Source organism: Condylura cristata, unplaced genomic scaffold (genome assembly GCF_000260355.1).
Source record: "Condylura cristata isolate star-nosed mole 26May11 unplaced genomic scaffold, ConCri1.0 scaffold00004, whole genome shotgun sequence".
NCBI lineage: Eukaryota > Metazoa > Chordata > Mammalia > Eulipotyphla > Talpidae > Condylura > Condylura cristata.
The window spans coordinates 61,438,828-61,456,877 of NW_004567105.1; the positions used below are offsets into that span (position 1 = coordinate 61,438,828).

Below are 18,050 nucleotides of genomic sequence, written 5' to 3' on the forward strand. Positions count from 1 at the left end.
GCTCCCCTCAGCAGTGTACTTCGTCCATCTGCCTGTTCTGCTCCCCACTCTGTCTCTGGTGAAGCCTCTCACCGCCCCTACACCTCTGGCTTGTACTCCAGTTCTGTATGCGTAAATTAATAATTTTTTTTTTTTTAAATGCAGTTGTGCCAGCCCTTGGGAGGGCCAGGGCAGGTGCTGTTTAGATGGTGCATCTGATACATCATAAGCCTCTTCTGGTCCCTGGAGTCATGTCTACTTTAGGAGTCCTAAATGCTGATGGCATTTTGTATTTGAATATTACTTCTAAAGTATATTCTACTACCACTCTAAAGCTAGCAATTAGTATCATTAGCAATTATTATTTTTATTTGTTTTTTTAAACATTTATTTATTTATGCATGCAATAACTGGGATGTAAGTAAGCCTGAGGTGGGGGTGGTGGTGAGGATTTACCAGAGAGAGGGGGGAGCAGAACAACCAGAGCCACTAAAATACACTGTTGAGGGGCCTTCAGTAGTGCAAGTGATTAAAGCGCAGCATTATGAAATTATCCACAGCCATTGCAGCATGAGTTTGATTCCCGGCCAGGGAGCTGACCCACATGATGCAGCAGACCTCTCTTGTCTCGCCCTCTGCTCCCCTCAGCATTATATTTCAGTCATTCTGCCTGTCCTGCTCCCCACACTCTCTTGTGGATCCTCTCACCCCCTGTACCTCTGGCCTTTATCCCAGTTTTTATATGCACAAATAAATAAATCTTTAAAAAGAAAGTATTACACTGTACACTGCTGAGGAGAGCAGGTGAGACAGGAGAGGTTTGCTGCGCTGTCTGGCCATGGTCACCTCCCTGGCCAGCCAGGGATTAAACCCTTGCCACAGTGACTGGCCATAGTTTGATAGCACTGTGTCTTTAACCCCTGCACCATCAGGAAGACCTCTAGAAAGTACTATTAGAATGATGGTGCCACGTGACATTCATTGAAGATTTTCAGAGTCATCAATGGCTTTGAAATTTAACATCTTATCTTTTGGATACCTCTCAATTTCTTTCTATTTTTTTTTTTAGGATTTATTTATTTATGCATACAGAACTGAGGTAGAGGCCAGAGGTGCAGGAATGGTACAGAATGGGTAGCAAAACTGGCAGATTGACAAAAGTACAATCTGAGGGGGAGCATTGGGCAAGAAAGGAGAGGTCTGCTACGCCATGTGGGTCACCTCCCTGGTTGGGGATCATACTCATGCTGAGGCGGCTGTGCTTTAACGCGTTGTGCCACCACAGAGGGCCCACCTCTCAATTTCATGATTTTAAAGCACTTTTTATATAAATTGCTTTGTGAGTGGTTTGTCATATAAATTATCAACTATTATAACTGAAATAGGAATAATACAACTAACGGTTTTTCATTTTTCTTTTCTCAAGCCGGTATATAAAACAACCTTTGCCTGATGAGTTTGCCTGCTCGCCCTTGGAGCCAGGAACCTGCAATGGCTCCAGGGGCAGCTGTGAAGGTGAGTGCTCTCCACACTGCCAGACTCTGACTGACCAAATCTCTCCTGGCCTCCCTCTCCAAAGCTGGTGGATGCGTGGGTCAAAGAGGCTCTGAGGCTGGGTTGAGGGCTCTCTATCAAGCACATGTGGAAACTCTGTCCGCAGCTCTGTACCTGTCTGCACATCAGTACCCCATTGAATCTTCTTAGATGATGAGTGCCTGCCCAGGGGCGTGAGGCAGTTAGGATTTGATTCTGATCTGTTGGTGGTGCAGAATGGATGCTTATCCTACTTGCCTCCAACGTTTCAGGAACTTTCCTGTCAGCAGAACTGTATCCTGACCCTTCCTCATCACTGGTGCAACATCACTGCCGGAAGGACAGGTTTCCTGGCTAACCAGTTAGAAGGCAGAAATAGGCTTTCTTGAGAGTCCCTTTTTCTTTCTACTCTAAAATTTGCGTGTGGTAGGTGTCTCTAGACAGCTTCTCCAATGGGAGGTAAGTGGACCACGTTCAAAGAGCAGTAGGATGGGCTTGTTATAGGATATCAGAGCCTTTATTATCCTTTTGTGACTGAGTGATGATCAGAAGCTTATTCCTGACCTAGGCTCTGTGTCTGACCTGCATTGTTAGAGTGTCAGTTCTTTTCAGGGCTTAGGTAACTTGGTATCTTTTTCCCATTACAATAGGAATAAATATCCTCCATATTACTGTTGCAGATTTTTCCCTCCCACACCCACCCCCAACATTTTAACATATTTTCTGTTGGGGAAGTTCTCTTTGCTCTCAAACACATCCCTGTTCTTGTTCTGCTGTTCACATCCAGAGATTTGGTTTGGTTTTGTCTGTTCCTTTGCTTTGTTTCTGTATATTCCACATATGAATGAAATCATCTGGTGTTTGTACTTCTTTCATTTAGCATAATCACGTCAACTTTGTCCCGTAGTGAAACCATTAATGTCTACCTGTCACGGATATTTGGGACCTCTCTTTGACAGTTCTTTTTCTCTGTTTTGATACACATTTTAATTTTTCTTACAGAATTTATTATTAAAATAACTTTTCTTGCCAAAGCTGACTAACAACTTCTGGTGAAGAAAGTACTGCACCTACAACAGAGCTTCAATTTAAGTCACCTAATTAGTCAGGAACCTCACCAAGCAATTATTTGCCAACATGCCCATTGAAAGGAGGTAGTCATTCTTTAATTCTCCCAGCTGGATTAGGAGATCCATGAGGACTTGAGTTTTTATTTATAGAGGAAAATACTGAATAATACCTCCCCCTCTTACCTCCCCAGTCACTATCACTTGTACTCTTTTCACCCCTTCTCCCTCCTCTCACTTTGGGATTTAGAAGTCTCTTCTTGATTTCTAGTGTCTGATATTTTTTAGTAGTATTTTGCTTTGTTGAATCATCTGCTTCATAAATGTATTTGTCTTTGTCATTCTTATTTGCTTCACTGATTTCTCTCATACACCTTCCCTTTTTTTTTTTTTTAAGATTTATTTATTCATACAGAATTGGGGTACAGGCCAGAGATGCGGAGGGTGAGAGGATTCACCAGGGACAGAGTGGGGAACAGAACAGGCAGACCGACGGAGTATACTGCTGAAGGGAGCAGTAGGCGAGACAGGAGAGGTCTGCTGCTCCCTATGGGTCACCTCCCTGGCTGGGGATTGAACTTGTGTTGCAGTGGCTGTGGGTAGCTTCATTGTGCTGTGGTTTACCCTTGAGTCACTAGGGAGGCCCTGTTGGGGTTGTTTTTTTGTTTGTTTTTAAAGATTTATTTATTTATTCGTACAGAATGGGGGTACAGGCCAGAGATGCGGAGGGTGAGAGGCTTCACCAGGGACAGAGTGGGGAGCAGAACAGGCATATCAACGAAGTATACTGCTGAGGGTAGCAGTGGGCGGATCAGGAGAGGTCTGCCTCATCATGTGATGTGGTCACCTCCGGGGCAGGCGGGGATCGAACTCATACTGAGGTGTCTTTAGCGTCTTAGTGCTGTGCTTTAACCCACTGCGCCACCAGGGAGGGCCCGGGGTTGTTTTTAATATGTGCCCATTCTCAATCCTACCTTTTTGCACCATACCGTTGCACCTGTTCTCTGTCCTTCTATAGGACAGTAATCACTTCATCAGCCCCAGAGTTGGCTTTGTTGCGATGTATTTTGGTTAGGGATATATACAGGAGGTGAACCCTATGTCTTCATTCTGCTGCGTACTTGCTGGCCTAGCCTATCATTTCTTAATTGCCAATCCAGATGTCCCGATTTCTCAAAGAGATGAGTAGTTCTGGAAAGTGAGATTTAGTGTTAAAATAATAATCACAATGTTCTGTCTTCAGTAGATATTCAAAATCGTTGGTATTTTAGGTTATTCCATAGTCATATTATTATTCTTCCCAGAGCATCCTGTTCACACACTAAGGATGACAGTAGTGTGTTATGTAGTCAGGCCCCATAAAAAGAGGTGTTTGAGTAGTAATAGTAGTCTTGAACAGGTGCTGGATGACCTTGGGTTCTTGGTGCTCTGTATGTTACAGCGCTGAAATTTCCAGCAAAAGGTGAGGGTTGGACTTTGGACAAGTCACTTCATCCTTCTGAACTTTTAAAACCTGTGTTACTCTGCTTCAAAGAGTTAAGGTCACAGTTTAGTGAGATAATGTGTTTGAAATATCCAGTATGTACTAGATGCTGACTTAATGATACCATGTAAGTATATGCTGTTGTCTCAGCTTGAAGTCAGATGCCTTGTAAACAGAGGCATAGCTGCTATTTCACACGCAGGACAAAATCTAGGTGGAAACTATATAAATACAATTTTAACATTGAAGTAATGGCAAATTATATCCACATTATTTATCACTTATTTGCCAGGAGAAGACGAAGAAGAGATGGAGCATCAGGAAGAAGGTAAAGAGCAGCTTTCTGAAACAGAAGGCAGTGGAGAAGATGAACTGGGAAGTGACCATGGGGAGACCACCCAAAAGATCAAAGGCCGACACTACCCCAAAAGACTTTTTACCTTCAGCCTTGTGAACTCCTATGGGACAGCAGACATAAATTCACTTGCAACTGATGGAAAACTCCTTAAATTGAACTGTAAGCACTTTCTCTGGCCTTTCAAACTGGACTTTTGGGGAACTAATGTCTATTTGAAAATACTTGCACTCAGTACTTACTGCATTGGGCTTTTGTAATCTTGAAACTCCAGAAACAGACATATATGTGGTCCTTGGTTTGACACCTCCTTGAGACTTTCAAAGGGACCTGACCCACCCCCACCCCATCAGGTTGTTCTCTGTCCTTTATGATTTGAGAAGGAAGTATGCACCCCATCCATTCCTTCCATCCCCGACTGTCGCACTGGATGCCAGTTACCACTCGGCACCTTTTCTCCTGATGAATAACATTTCTCGTGGTCCTCCTTGGTGACAGATCTTCCCCCAAATTCATTTCACTAAAGAGAAGAAATGCGTATTTCTCTTGTTCATAAGAATGCTCAAGAAATATGACCTCTGTAGAGTTGGTCTAGAGCATGGGCATGGATTTTATAAGGTGTCTGTTTCATGTGACGTCCTGCAGTAAGGATTGCTGTACAGACGGAGGACTCCGGCGTGGGGTGTGTGCTGTGTGTGCAGGGCACCAATGAGCCAAGAAGGCACTGGCACAGGCTGGGCTGGGGAGCTGCAAAAGTGCCTCATGTATTTTAGTTTCCTCCATTGGAGATGAAAATTAGCTAGACACCCTAGCTAGCTTCCCTCCTCCTCCCTTTTATACCTCTTGAAAGTTATTTTAGTAATAGCTTTACAAAAACATTTTTTGATCTCTGTATCTGTTTTCCTGCAGCCCTGACCTCTCCGCACCTTCCTCCTTTCTAGTACATTGTCTTGTGAATTCTAGCCACCTTGTTAGTCTTTGATTTTTCACCTCAGTTTTCCCTTTTCCCTCCCTCTTCCAAGCTGGACTAGAAAATGCACCCAGAGAGTAAACTGGTTCAAAGTAGGCCGCACCTTGTTTCATAAAAGTTGTCAGGTTTTCTTATATTACTCCACCTTTACCTATGCCCATTCAGAACTCTATATAGCCTTTTGTCTTTGGAGCTTATCTGTCACATGGAGAATCTGCCTAAGGACTTGGGAATCAGACTTCAAAATTGGCTGGCTGAACTCAGATGGTACGGCTTAAGGGTGCTCCTTTTTATTCATGTCATCTAAGAACCTCTTGGCCGTTCAGTAATGAGGACACTTTGTTTGCTTCCATAGCTCGATCCACCCTGGCCATTGATTGGGACAGTGAGGCACGGAGCCTTTACTACGATGAACAAGAATCTGAGGTAGGTCCCTCTGTTCTTGGGCAGTGGTCCATGTTGATACCTGCTCTGGTGGTGTATGGGTGTCACTCTTAACCAGTCAGATGGCAACTTAAAAAGTTAATGTTTCAGGTGGAAAGTGAAAAGCACTTCCAGATTTTATCATTGTGTGTCCAGAGGTTCCAGAAAGTACATTATGTTCCAGGTGTGAGACTCATGAGGTTGTGATTTGACCTGGTCAGGTTGTGTTTCTCCAGCAGAACTCAGCGCTTTCTTCCTTACAGGCCTATGAGAAACATGTGAGCATGTTGCAGCCACAGAAGAAGAAGAAGACTGCAGTAGCCCTGAGAGACTGCATTGAGCTCTTCACCACCATGGAAACCCTTGGGGAGCACGACCCCTGGTACGTAGTTCCTCACCTTTAGGCAGGGGAATGCTTATATATCCCCAGACTCTCAGCATCTCTCCACACAAAAACCTTTTGAACTTGGACATGTCATTTTTTTGTATGGCCAGCTTTGTGATAGAAGTTCTTTTTCTGTATGGATTATATTTCCACACCAAGAAAGCCATCACTCTGCTTTGGAAGGCGGCTTAGCGACCTACTTGCTATATTGTGCCGAATGGCTGTTGTGGGGCGGCAGTTGTGCCTCCCCTCCATGAGTGCTCAGTCACACCGGCTCCCTGCTTCCCCAATAGAATGAGGCTTCTCTTTTCTCTTAAGGTATTGTCCCAACTGTAAGAAGCATCAACAGGCCACGAAGAAGTTTGATCTGTGGTCCTTGCCGAGGATCTTGGTGGTCCACCTCAAGCGTTTCTCCTACAGTAGGTACTGGAGGGATAAACTAGACACAGTCGTGGAATTCCCAGTCAGGTGAGTCCTGGATGTTAATAGGAAAGTTGGACACTGATTGGATGAGGGTTTTGCCACCAGACTTCTGTACTAGGTTGTGTGTCGCTTGGTTCTAGAGGCTAGACTTTGAGTCACTTCTCCTCTCTATCCAGTCTTTGGGGAGGAGTTTCCAACAGAAGTTTTTTTCCAGACTCAGGGTGAGGCCAGTCTTCTCTGCCTCTACTGCTTCCTACTTTGAATCCCTCATGACATCTAATAATTTCCATCAGTCGTTGATCCTGGGTCCAGCAGGACAGCACACGACCATGTTACATATAATAAAAGGGGACAAGGCAACCAGAGAATAGTTTTCTGGGAAGAACTGAATTCTTGAAGGTGCTGATCACTGCCCTGTCCTTGGGATGTCTATTGTGTCTTTTCAGGTCCCAGGGTACAGAATGTCACTGACCCAGGAAATAAATCCATAAGATAGGAGCTTCTTAACAAAATGTATATTCTAAAAATGCTTTTGAGGGATGTGGGGGGTGTTGGGGGGGCTAGATAGACAGATGAAGCATTGTGTCAATGTGGAACCCAGGTGGTAGCTATATAGATATTAGTTATAAATCATCTTTCTGTATGTTTGAAATTTGAAAAATAACACCAGGGATAAGTCTGTCTTGGTATTTAGCTTACATTTTCCTGGCACTAGTTGTATTTTGATAGTAACAAACATTGCTGCATGGTCACTGCTGGCTTCCTCTGTGCCCGGGGCCCTTCCTTACCTTTTGGTCTATGGTTACAATTATCCAGGAATTTCTCTTTTCTAGTCTGAATATTGTCAGTGATCAGCACAGGACCCTAGAGTCCCAACTGTCATGATCTATTCACTCCCTCTGTATTCTAGCCTGTTGCATAAAAGGGATTGCTGGGTTACTCTGAGCTGAATGTATTCAAAAGTGATTTCGTGTTTTGTGCTCAGAGCTCTGAACATGTCCGAGTTTGTCTGTGACCCGTCAGCGAGGCCTTATGTGTACGATCTCATTGCTGTGTCCAATCACTATGGAGCCATGGGGGTTGGCCACTGTAAGTATTGGCATCTGCTTCCTTCTGAGACCCAGAAATAGCCTCAGCCCGTTATCACTCTCCAGCCTCCTTGTACGCCAGGTGTTGTCCCAGGCCATTTCCCTGCGCAGCAACACAGCTTCAGGTTTTAGACTTCCGCCATACTGCTGCCCTTCCATTCTTATTTGTTCACTTACTTGATTTTGGTTCTTATTCTTTAATAATCCCACTTCTGGAAATGGTATCTTAAGGAAAATACTTGACATTAAGATGTCAAAAAGCTTTATGTGTAAAGCTAGATCCCTGTTGATAATAGTGGAAGTTTAGTAGCAGCATTGGCGCTCAGCGCACGTGGCAATACTTCTGTCTCCGTGATGGGAGAGTACTACATTCACTGCAGAGTACAGTTGGTAATAACCTTGGGACGTCTCGCTCATGATACGCTCTGTTTAGTGAGAACAGCAACACAGCTACATCCCTCCAGAGGATAGCTTCATCGCGGTATTAAAACAAAGAATCTGATTGGGGGAAACCTGGGAGAAGTGTTAAAAAGTGTGCTTTCTACCTTTTCTCACTAAAATGGTTTTCTTGTTGCTCTACTTTATTTTCCAAAATTTGTATAATGTATTGGTTTACATTACAATGTTAATTGTTTATGAGAAGGTGTTAGTGATATAAAGTGAGGAACTGAACTTTGCCTTGTCTGTCACATCTGCACCAGGCCAGCTGCCACAGCCGGTATTGAGGCTTAATACTGAAGGTGCCAGTTTGCATTTCAGTGGATTAACTGCTGTTTTAGCATGTGAATGCACTACTTGGGCAAGTTTTTTGCCACCTTCTGCTTTAGTTTTCTTTATCTACAAGATTAGATTGACTGTGAAGGACTATACTGGACCCACAGTTGAAACTATTTTGCTGCTGTAACGTCAAGAACAGACAATGCAGACAGGCCCTCAGCCCTTCTTTGCTGTGTTTCTGACCATTACTGCTTGTAGAAGGCATGTAGCTAGGAGAATGTGACAGGATTTATCCAGACTCACATAGTAGGTTCAGATTAGAAACCAGATCTCCTGAAATGAAAAGAAAAAAAAAAAGAAAGAAACCAGATCTCCATTAGATTCTATTGTATCCTAGAGTCTGGTTGGAGCAGGAATTGGGAATTGCTACTTAGAAATAATAAATCAAAACAGGAAGTATTGGCTGTCAGAAATACTTGGACCATTGGGGGAATTATAGCCACAAATTTTGATTCACAATCTTAGAGAAAGATAAATGTAATTCCAAATGCCCTTAACCAGGATTACTTCCACAGGCTCCAGAGCCCGTAAGAGGCATAGTCCAAATTTTTAAACTCTGGTCTCTGGCAGTTCATTTTTAAAACCCTTTCAGCAGCTGTTTGAGAATAGATTTTTTTTTTTAAAGGATGAGTTGTCTTTGGCTGTTAAGACAGAAGCTATGATTCTCTTGAGAGTGTTTCATATGTTAAGAGTTTTGTTACTATTTAGTGCAAACCTAATAAACTAGCCAGATTTTTTTTTCTCTGCTGATGGCTAAAGTATTTTCTTTGTTAACTTGGCAGATACTGCACATGCAAAGAATAAACTGAACGGGAAATGGTATTACTTTGATGATAGCAATGTGTCCCTGGCTTCAGAGGATCAGATTGTGGTGAGTAGACCTATTTTTTCTTTTTTAAGATTTATTTATTTACGCATACAGAACTGAGGTACAGGCCAGAGGTGCAGGGGCCGTGAGAGGCTTCACCAAAGACAGTGTGGGGAGCAGAACAGGCAGAATAATGAAGTACACTGCTGAGAGGAGCAAGCAGCGGGCGGATCAGGAGAGGCCGCGGATCAGGAGAGGCCTGCCACGCCATGTGGATCACCTCTGGGGTGGGGATCGAACTCATGCTGAAGTGGCTTTAGCTTCTTAGTGCTGTGCTTTAACCCGCTGCACCACCAGGGAGGGCCCAAGTAGACCTATTTTTATAGATTAAAACTGGGAAGAGTCTCTCCAGGGCAAGTTGGTTATTGAGTTATCCTGATGGGACAGTGGGAACTGGAAGAGTTAGTGAATGAGTTGACTGTCATTCCTCCTGGAACCCTTCCTAAATGAGGAACTTGACTCCCTAGGGTGATGTGGCACTGGGCCCTTTCTCTACCCGCTGGGCATGGGCAGTATGGGCGCTTCAGGGGTGATGCCCTTCACTGTTGCTACTGTGTGTGGATGCACAGAGCAAGATGGCAGATTCCTGAGATGTGGGTTTTGAACAGTAAAGAAAAACTGGGGTGGAGTAGTTTTTTTCCAATCAGTGAATGGATTTTTCCCCTCTTGTGTTTTAGACAAAAGCAGCTTATGTGCTATTTTACGAGCGTCGAGATGATGAGTTTTATAAGACATCTTCACTTGGTTTTCCTGGGTCCTCTGATGGAGGGACAAGACCAGCCAGCTCGCAGCAGGGCTTGGGGGATGATGAGGCATGCAGCATGGACACCAACTGATGCTGCCTCTGTGACCCTGCTACCCCACAGCACCGGTGTAATCCCCAGAAGAACATCCTTGACACTTGGAAGACTGCTAGGGTTCAGTCTAAAAACCAGATAAGGAAATTCCCTTTTATGAGCAGAAGAAAAAAAAAAGACCTTGTTTGCTCAGAAGGGTTATGTCAAGAGGCTGAATTATTTTTCTTTTTAAACAGGGGGTGAGAAATTTCTGTGAAACCTGTGGAGCTGCAGAGTGGAAGTTGGGAGGGGTGCTCACAATGTAGTGTGTCTGCTGGGTTCCAGAGAGTGCTGAGAGCGCTGTGCTTGTGTGTGCTGTGGCAGGCTTGCTGCAGGCTGCCCTGAGTTTCTGGATGTCTGATTCTGGTGCTGATTACTGGCTACCCCAGTAGCCTGCCCACCCAAACCACACCTCAAGTAAATTTAACGTCCCCTTTTCCCTCTCCATGCACTTAGATGGGTTTATAATTCCCAAAAAGTAGCTACTGACACCCATTTCTGTGTCCTTTGAGTCATCTTGGAATTCCCAATATTCTTCCCCCTCTATCTGAAGTGGAGCCTAGCAGTTCTGTTAGGTCCCTCATCAGCCTTGATGAATCCAGTCAGACAGATACTGTGGAACTTTTTATTCAACATCACTTTAAAGCAGTCGGTACATACAACTCTGCAGGGCATTGTGCCCTGTCCAGTAGTTTCTCCACATTGGCTTGAGAGTGGGAACCCTACTGGGGATTTAAATATCAGGTCCGGAAAGGGCTCCAGATAGCTTGCCCACTTTTGATAAGAAGTGAGTCGCCTGCCCCTCGGAATGTCGGCTCCGTGCCCTTGCCCCGCCCCCGCCGCCAAGTCCAGGCCCAGCCCCGCCTCCCTGTGCCCCGCCCCTTCCTTGGCCCTCCGGGTGGACTGAAGCACAGGGTTGAGACCGGCTTTCTGACCTTTAACCTGAGCCGTGGGGGCTGGGCCCACAGTTACTGGCCCAGGTGATCTATCTGGGACGCGACCGATCGGCGACCGACCGTTAGCGGCGGGTTCCCGGGTGAGAGGGTGGCGGGGTGTGGGCGGCCGCTGCTGTTTGGTGAGGATGCGGTCCCGGACCACCTGCCGCGGGGTGGGGGTGTGGCGGGGCGAGGTGGGTAGTGGTGGGGGTGGGCTGGCCTGGCAGCTGTGAGCCCAGGGCCTGTGGGACTACTGGCTGGCAGGAGCCGCCAGGCAGGAAGGCAGAGCCGGAGTCCCGGGGGCTGCTTCCCAGTACATTGTGTCCCCTCCCCCGAGGGAGTCTCGAGTGTGGTGGGCTTTCCAACTTCCCTGGCGGAGCTAGCATCAAGCTCAAAAAATGCCTGAAATCCCACTGGGGGTACTTTGCAACCTCATCTGTAGCTTTCTTTTTGCCTTGTGCATTGCTTTACATAATAAAGAGGTGGTCGCTTTTAGGGGAAATGTCTGAAAAACTGAGAAGATGCAGAAAGGAACTGACTGCAGCCATTGACCGAGCTTTTGAAGGAGTCAGTCATTCCCAGGAGTGCTCAGGCCAGCAGAGGCTGGCGCTGGATGCGGCGCAGCTCTTTCTCCCCCTCCCGGTGCACCGGCTGCTCTGCAGGAGGCACTCCCTGGCAGCCTGCTCTGTCTCAGCGCCTTTCACTCCTGTCCCATGTGCTCCCGAGAGTGAGAGCTCTGCTTTTGCACCAAACCACGCCCCAATGAGCGCAAAGTCACCAGCTTTGTGTCCCCAAAGAAAACCTCTGATCAGCAAGGAAAATGTATTGATGCATACCTCCATGTTGGCACCTGAAAGACAGTTTTGGAGAGTGGCAGGAGATGGGGAGAACTGGAGAAAAGAAAGTCTAAGGTGATTTGAATTTGATAGTTTCATGGCTACAGTTAAGGGGTCTCCTTTCTGAAATACTTAATTGAAGATCCTAAATTGAGTGTGTCCTGGCCTCCTCTTGGTAAGTTTAAGAACTTGGCCTCAGCAGGCTATGTATGTATGTGTCCTTGCTGTTAAATGTCATGGAAACCACACTGTAGTACCTAAAGGTCAGTGAATGTTATCCTGGTTTTTATTTTTTTTTTAATGCTGCAGAAACAGAAATCTTAGAAACAATATCCTTTGCCCATGCTGAGGTGAGGCTGAATGGTATCAGCGTCATGTACTCTTCTGGCTTCATCCTTGTCTCTGCTCCCTGCCTGCCTCAGAAGTTTTTAGCCTGCCCTGAGTTAAGGTCAGCCCTAGACCTTTTCTCCCAGGTAACAAGTTGCCTGCTCCCAGGCACCTTGTTTTGGAGAAGGATGATCACATTGAATGAAGCCTTGAATTGTTGCCATCTTGGTTGTCCTATTGGTAGAGAATGAAGAAAACATTTAACTTTGAATATTCACCTTGATTCATAGATGTTAATACACAGTCTTTCGTGATCATAAGTCATGATGATGCCGTTGGTCAATTTTGCTGATTTAGCGTTTCCAGTCGTCTCTAATCATACTATAAATGACAATTTTTAAAGTTACCAATAAGTTTTTGTCTTTAACATCTATCACTGAGTTCGAGTTTCCTTCTTTCTTGAAGAGCTAATTCCACCATCCCCCCCCCCCTTATTTTTTTGTTCCCTTTTCTCTGGGGGCCTACAGGAAAGATTTGGAAAAAGATTTGAAGGTTGACTCAAACTTGCCACTAAGCAGTTGTAGCCAAGAGGTCACAAAGGATCTGCTTGATATGATTGGTGAGTAAGGAAGATGGCCGATCTTGGTCCATCCCGCAGATCTCTGCATCAGCAAGTGTCTTAGATTTTAAGACTCCCTTATTTCTCGTCATTTGCTCAGCGGGTTTGTATTGCATAGAGCCCTCTTGGAGCTCACAGCCAGATGGACTCGCATACCAGTCAAGTCATCTCAGATGTTGTTACAATGAATGGGATGCAAGAGACAGGCCCCAGAACTTGGTAGTTGAACTTAGATATGAAGGAAACAAGACATAGATGAAGAGGAGGGAAAGAATGGAGTCTAGCTGGCCTGGGAGATCAGAAGGAAAATGAGAAGACAAAAGTTCTATAATTCTACCATTTGAAAATAGCTACTGTTAACATAGTGCTGTACACCTTGTTACACAGCTTTTTACACACACTGTTGTGTAAACTTTGTCCAACTTTATTTTTTTTTATGGAGGTACCGTTGATTTACAATACTGACTGTTCTAGGAATAGATTCACACCTGCCTCTTCAAATGGATGTTACCACACCACACCCTCACCAGAGTGCTTAGGGCCCCTTCTCCCCTTTGCTCCTACCCTCTCTCCTGCTCTGCTAACCTCAGTTCTTCAGATTCCAAGGTTTGCTTTCATTTGGTTTTGTCTGTTATTTGCTTTCTTCCCTTATATCCACATGAGTGGAATCATCCAGTGTTTGTCTTCCTCCTGACTTTTTTCATTTAGTATAATCCTCTTCAAGTTCATCCATGTTGCAAATGGTAAGAGTTCTTTCTTTTTTTTAATAATAGTAGAGTAGTCCATTGTGCCTATGTATCCCATCTTCCTCATGCACTGCTCTATGGACATCTAGGTTGTTTACATAACTTGCGTATGCCCTATTTTTAATGACTCACACTACACTTTGGACAAATAGCTCATAGTTAAAGGACTTATACCCGTGGGCATTGCCTAAAGTTGTTGGTTCTGAAGGGCATCTGAAGGTTATAGGGTATGAAAGTGAGGCCTGGTGAGGGGAGTTACACAGAGTCATTAAGCGGACCCCCTCCTTGCCCACTACTTTAGTGGATTAAATCTTTAGTAGCCTCAGAGATGAACTGAAGTCATTGTGGGCTCTGTGTAGAATAGGCCTTGGTAGGGCCAGCACCAGGCAGCATTTTGATGATCCCAAAAAAACCTCATTCTTCTCATATGATGTATTATCATCTCTGTAAGTCAAGGAGTTCCTTAAAAGCCAGGACAAGTGTGTATCTGCATCTTCTCCATTCCTGGGGACTGGTAGATAGAGCTGGATGAATTTCTAGGGTCCTCCTAGAATTTGGCACTCATTCTGACAATCTGCCTGCCTTGGGCAGAATTACCCTGCTTTGCATAATCCCAGAAGAATTGCCGCCTTTTCCTGCTTTTTAACTTCTGCTTGACATGTCTTTGGAAACCTCTCACTGGAATTGTAAAACTGAATGTTCTTATATTTAAGACCATACAAGCATCCGAACTATTGAAGAATTGGCTGGAAAACTAGAGTTTGAAAACGAGTTGAACCGTGTGTGTGGTCGTTGTGAAGATTCACCCTTCAAGGAAGAAGCCTGGACCCTGCTGGTGGACGAGAGTCCCCAGAAGGCCTCAGATGCTGACCCTGGCTGCCTTAAGCAGGCCTTCGATGATCACAATATCATTCAGACTGTTCTGGACTTGGAAGAGGATTACAATTTGATGACCTCTTTTAAATACCAAATTGAGTAAGGATGGTTGATTTTGTTACTGATTTTTTGCAGGCTCTTATTAAGGCATCTGTACAGAAACAGTCACAGTTGTCACAGGACCACAGGGCCCATTTTTCTGTTGTTTTGAAATGCTACTTTCTGTTGATTTCTCCTCCCCCGTCCCCATTTTTATGTTCAATATACCCAGTTGCCCAAGGCAGGTATAGATCCTGGGCCTTTGCTGTGTCTCTTGGTGTTCTTTTCCATGAAATCCTGAAAAAGCAATTTGGACACAACCAGGGTGGTTGTATCATACCTCTGGCTGGGCCAGTTCATCCCAGGTGAGCTCAGTGAAGAGTGACACTGGCCCTGTGCCCTCTGCCATCCTTGTGTATTTTGCACACATTGCAGACTATTTCCCATTTGGGGCCCACGCTCTCCTCATGTCCAGACCTGCCCTTCCTCCATTCCCTCATCCTTGTCTGTTCAGCTTAAAGGCCTATTCAAGAGGCCTTGTGATCGTGTCAGAGGGAATGGCAGCATTCCTGGTGCTCTCCTGACAGGACATTCTCACGAGGCCTTCCCGCACACTGCATCACACACACGGGCCCTGAGTTAAGGCGGTGAGTCAAGGAGGCAAATACAGATCCCACCCTTTCAGGCATGCCTGAGTCTCATCAGTCCCATTCCAAGCACAGAAACCCTGGAAGCCGCGCATGGTTCCCATGGCAGCCACCCTGCTGGGCAAGTCAGGCAGGGAGTAAAGGAGAGCCAAGGTCACTAACCCCCCGGAGAGAGCATCACTGCAAAGCTTAATAGGACTTGTTCTAGCCCCACCCCTGGGAAGAAAGAAAGCACATCACTAGAAATTGTTCAGGTAGCTTTCTTAAAACTGTGCTGTTCTTTCAGGAAAACTTAATAAGCTGTCAGGCAATGTTTGATGCCTCCAAAAAACTAGGGAGGAAGGCCCAGGGAGCCTCCCCCGCAGTCAGGCTAATCACCTTGGCATGGGGCATGCTGTAGAGCCGGGGGTAGCCCTTTACCATAGCGCTGACAGCTCCTTTGGGCTCACTTAAGGTGGGTCTTGCCTGGGGCTGTAGTCACTGCCACCTCTCTAGCTGGAGTGGTAGGGTAAGTGGTAGGATAAGGCTAACCAGCGGCTTTTCCTTGGTCACCTGAAGCTCAGTACTACAGGTAGCGAGTGGCACCCTCAGTAAGCACTCGCAGCTTGTGGAATTGGAGGCCAGTTTTGCCTTGAGCAGGAAGGACAGGAGCAAATAAGAAACGCTCACAGCATACTCCGCTGTCCTGCTCAGCTAGAGAAGGAGCTGTATGGATAGAGCCGTGTTGTTTGCTTTGAAAAAAGAAAAAAATAGCAAGGTAGGTCTCAAAAGTGTATGTTCCAGATAATACATACTGATGTGGATATTTTCCTGCAAGGAGGTGGAGCTTAAATCCCTGTATCTCCCAATCCTAACCCAGTCCCAGTTAAACTTGATTGCTTACCCCAAGGAATAGAGGACGATAAGGGGAAGGCACAACTTTTGGGTGGAGAAGCTTAGAGAAGCCACCGAACCAGGTAAATACATGAGCCAGGTGAACACCAGTGATGTCTCCCACCCTGATAGCATCTGCCCGAAGGGCTTCACCTCCGAGGTAGTCTTACCCCAAAATCCACATTCCCATTCTAATTTAGGTAAATGTCATGTGAACCCAGACTGGGGATTTTCTCCAGGTGCCCTGGCCAGTACGCAAGATTGTCAGTATCACAAAGGGCCAGGAAAGGCTCAAAAACTGTCATAGATACCACAGTGTGGTATCCTAGATTGCATCCTAGAACAGAAAGGAGGCATGAGTGGAAAGACTGATTAAATTGAAATAAAGGCTAGAGTTACTATTAAAGTATTTGCTAGGCTCTTTAGTTTTGACAAATATACTACAATTATATAAGATGTTGGCATTGGAGGCTATGCGCACGGTATATAAAACTCATTATCTTTACAACATTTTTATAAACCAAGAGTTATTCCAAAATTAGGGGGAAAATTTTAATGTAGCTGATCCCAAGTTTGTAAAAATGTATGTGCACATGTACAGAAAAATGTTATGGAGGGAGTTTTAGTGTTTCTTTTTTTTTTCTTCTCTGTATTTCCTATTTTAACTGCAGTGCCACGGGTTACTTCTTCAGAAAGAATAAATTAAATTTGTCTTTTGAAACCCTCATCTCCACTAGCCAAGCCTGGGTATCCCTCACCAGCTACTTCTCCGTCAGAGCTGACCTTCACAGCTTTGAGAATTGGGCAGACTTCAGGGCCCACAATGGGAGGGCCAGTGGCACCCTGCTAAGGGCTCATCCTCCTGACGATGCTGGGCCCTCAGAGGCTGGCGGTCCTGGTCTCACAGAGCAGTTTCTCAACTCAGTTCACTCTCCCCTGAGGGACTCTGCTGGATGTGGGGGTCTTACCTTAACCTTAGAGGAATGAAGTGAGAAGATATTTTTCTGCATGTGACAAACTGTGGCCATTGGGAACAGGGGTTAAGCCTGGGAGAATGGGAGAGTGGAAAGAGGGTTTAGGCTCTTCCTGGCCCAAGATAAGTAGGCCTCTCTTAGCAAAATCTTTATGTGATTATTCAGATCTGCCAAAGGGTAATTCACCCTGGAATCCTCACTGTAGAAACACAGCTGTTGGGTAAAGTAGGTGCTCCTCAACCTCTGCCTCACCAGCCCCATTCGGCAGGGTAGCCTCACCATTTCCCTGGTGACAGCTTCTGCCAGCACCCTGGCTCCCTGGGGTGCTCCAAGGAGACCTTCCTGCTTTCGTCATCTGTTTGCTGTGAACATATGCGTACACTCATCTGTACAAGCATAGGGATTAAGCTGAAGGGACCCTGGATCCTGGATGGACACTTATTTTTATAAACTTCCTCAGGTTTGCGGGGAGCTGGGGCCAAAGATTTCTTGAGAAGACACTGATAGTCATATTTAAGGAACTAAACATGTTTTACGTCATTCGGTTCTCTCCCCCGCAGTTCATCTTGGCAAGCTAAACAATCATTGAATTGTTTCCGTGGAAACACCAAACTGCAATTTGGATTAGCAGAATCAAAATAGAAACAAGGCAGTTTCAAGAATAAATAGGAGCCCTGGAACCTGCCAGTCGCAAACTGCAAATTCAAGCCACAGCACAAGGCATGTGAGAAGTTTGGCCCATCCAGCCCTCCAAGGAGAGACTTCCAGGTCCCTGGCTGCATCCTACCAGTGTTGATGCCAGAGCCACTAGAGAGAATCTAGCTCAGTGTACAGACTGACAAGGATTGTATAAGGCAGAAGCTGGTATGGAGAGGATTTAGGAGAGGCTGGTGGGCTGGTGAGGAAGGCTGGAAAGACAAGAGTGAATGGCTGAGTGAAGGTGCAGCAAGGAGCAGTGCAACTGTTCTGCAAGAGGATTCAAGGGTAACCG

The 18,050-nt window shown here is 45.5% G+C and overlaps 2 protein-coding genes across 2 annotated transcripts in view; both read left to right on the plus strand.

The window, feature by feature from the left end:
* The window catches only part of USP4 (ubiquitin specific peptidase 4 (proto-oncogene)), a 38,484-nt gene extending 27,861 nt beyond the window's left edge, over positions 1-10,623 (plus strand). The window contains exons 15-22 of the mRNA XM_004676173.2: positions 1,406-1,494; positions 4,355-4,579; positions 5,743-5,813; positions 6,074-6,192; positions 6,514-6,663; positions 7,604-7,707; positions 9,266-9,354; positions 10,029-10,623. Of these exons, the coding sequence (XP_004676230.1) occupies positions 1,406-1,494; positions 4,355-4,579; positions 5,743-5,813; positions 6,074-6,192; positions 6,514-6,663; positions 7,604-7,707; positions 9,266-9,354; positions 10,029-10,187 (1,006 nt within the window). The 3' untranslated portion in view covers positions 10,188-10,623. The remainder of the gene's footprint in view (positions 1-1,405; positions 1,495-4,354; positions 4,580-5,742; positions 5,814-6,073; positions 6,193-6,513; positions 6,664-7,603; positions 7,708-9,265; positions 9,355-10,028) is intronic.
* Positions 10,624-10,719: 96 nt separating this feature from the next.
* LOC101618571 (chromosome unknown open reading frame, human C3orf62) lies at positions 10,720-16,790 on the plus strand. The gene is made up of 3 exons (XM_012720306.1): positions 10,720-12,033; positions 12,813-12,904; positions 14,364-16,790. The coding sequence occupies exons 1-3, from the start codon at positions 11,624-11,626 to the stop codon at positions 14,627-14,629; spliced, it is 768 nt and encodes a 255-aa protein (XP_012575760.1). The 5' UTR covers positions 10,720-11,623; the 3' UTR covers positions 14,630-16,790.
* Positions 16,791-18,050: the final 1,260 nt, after the last annotated feature.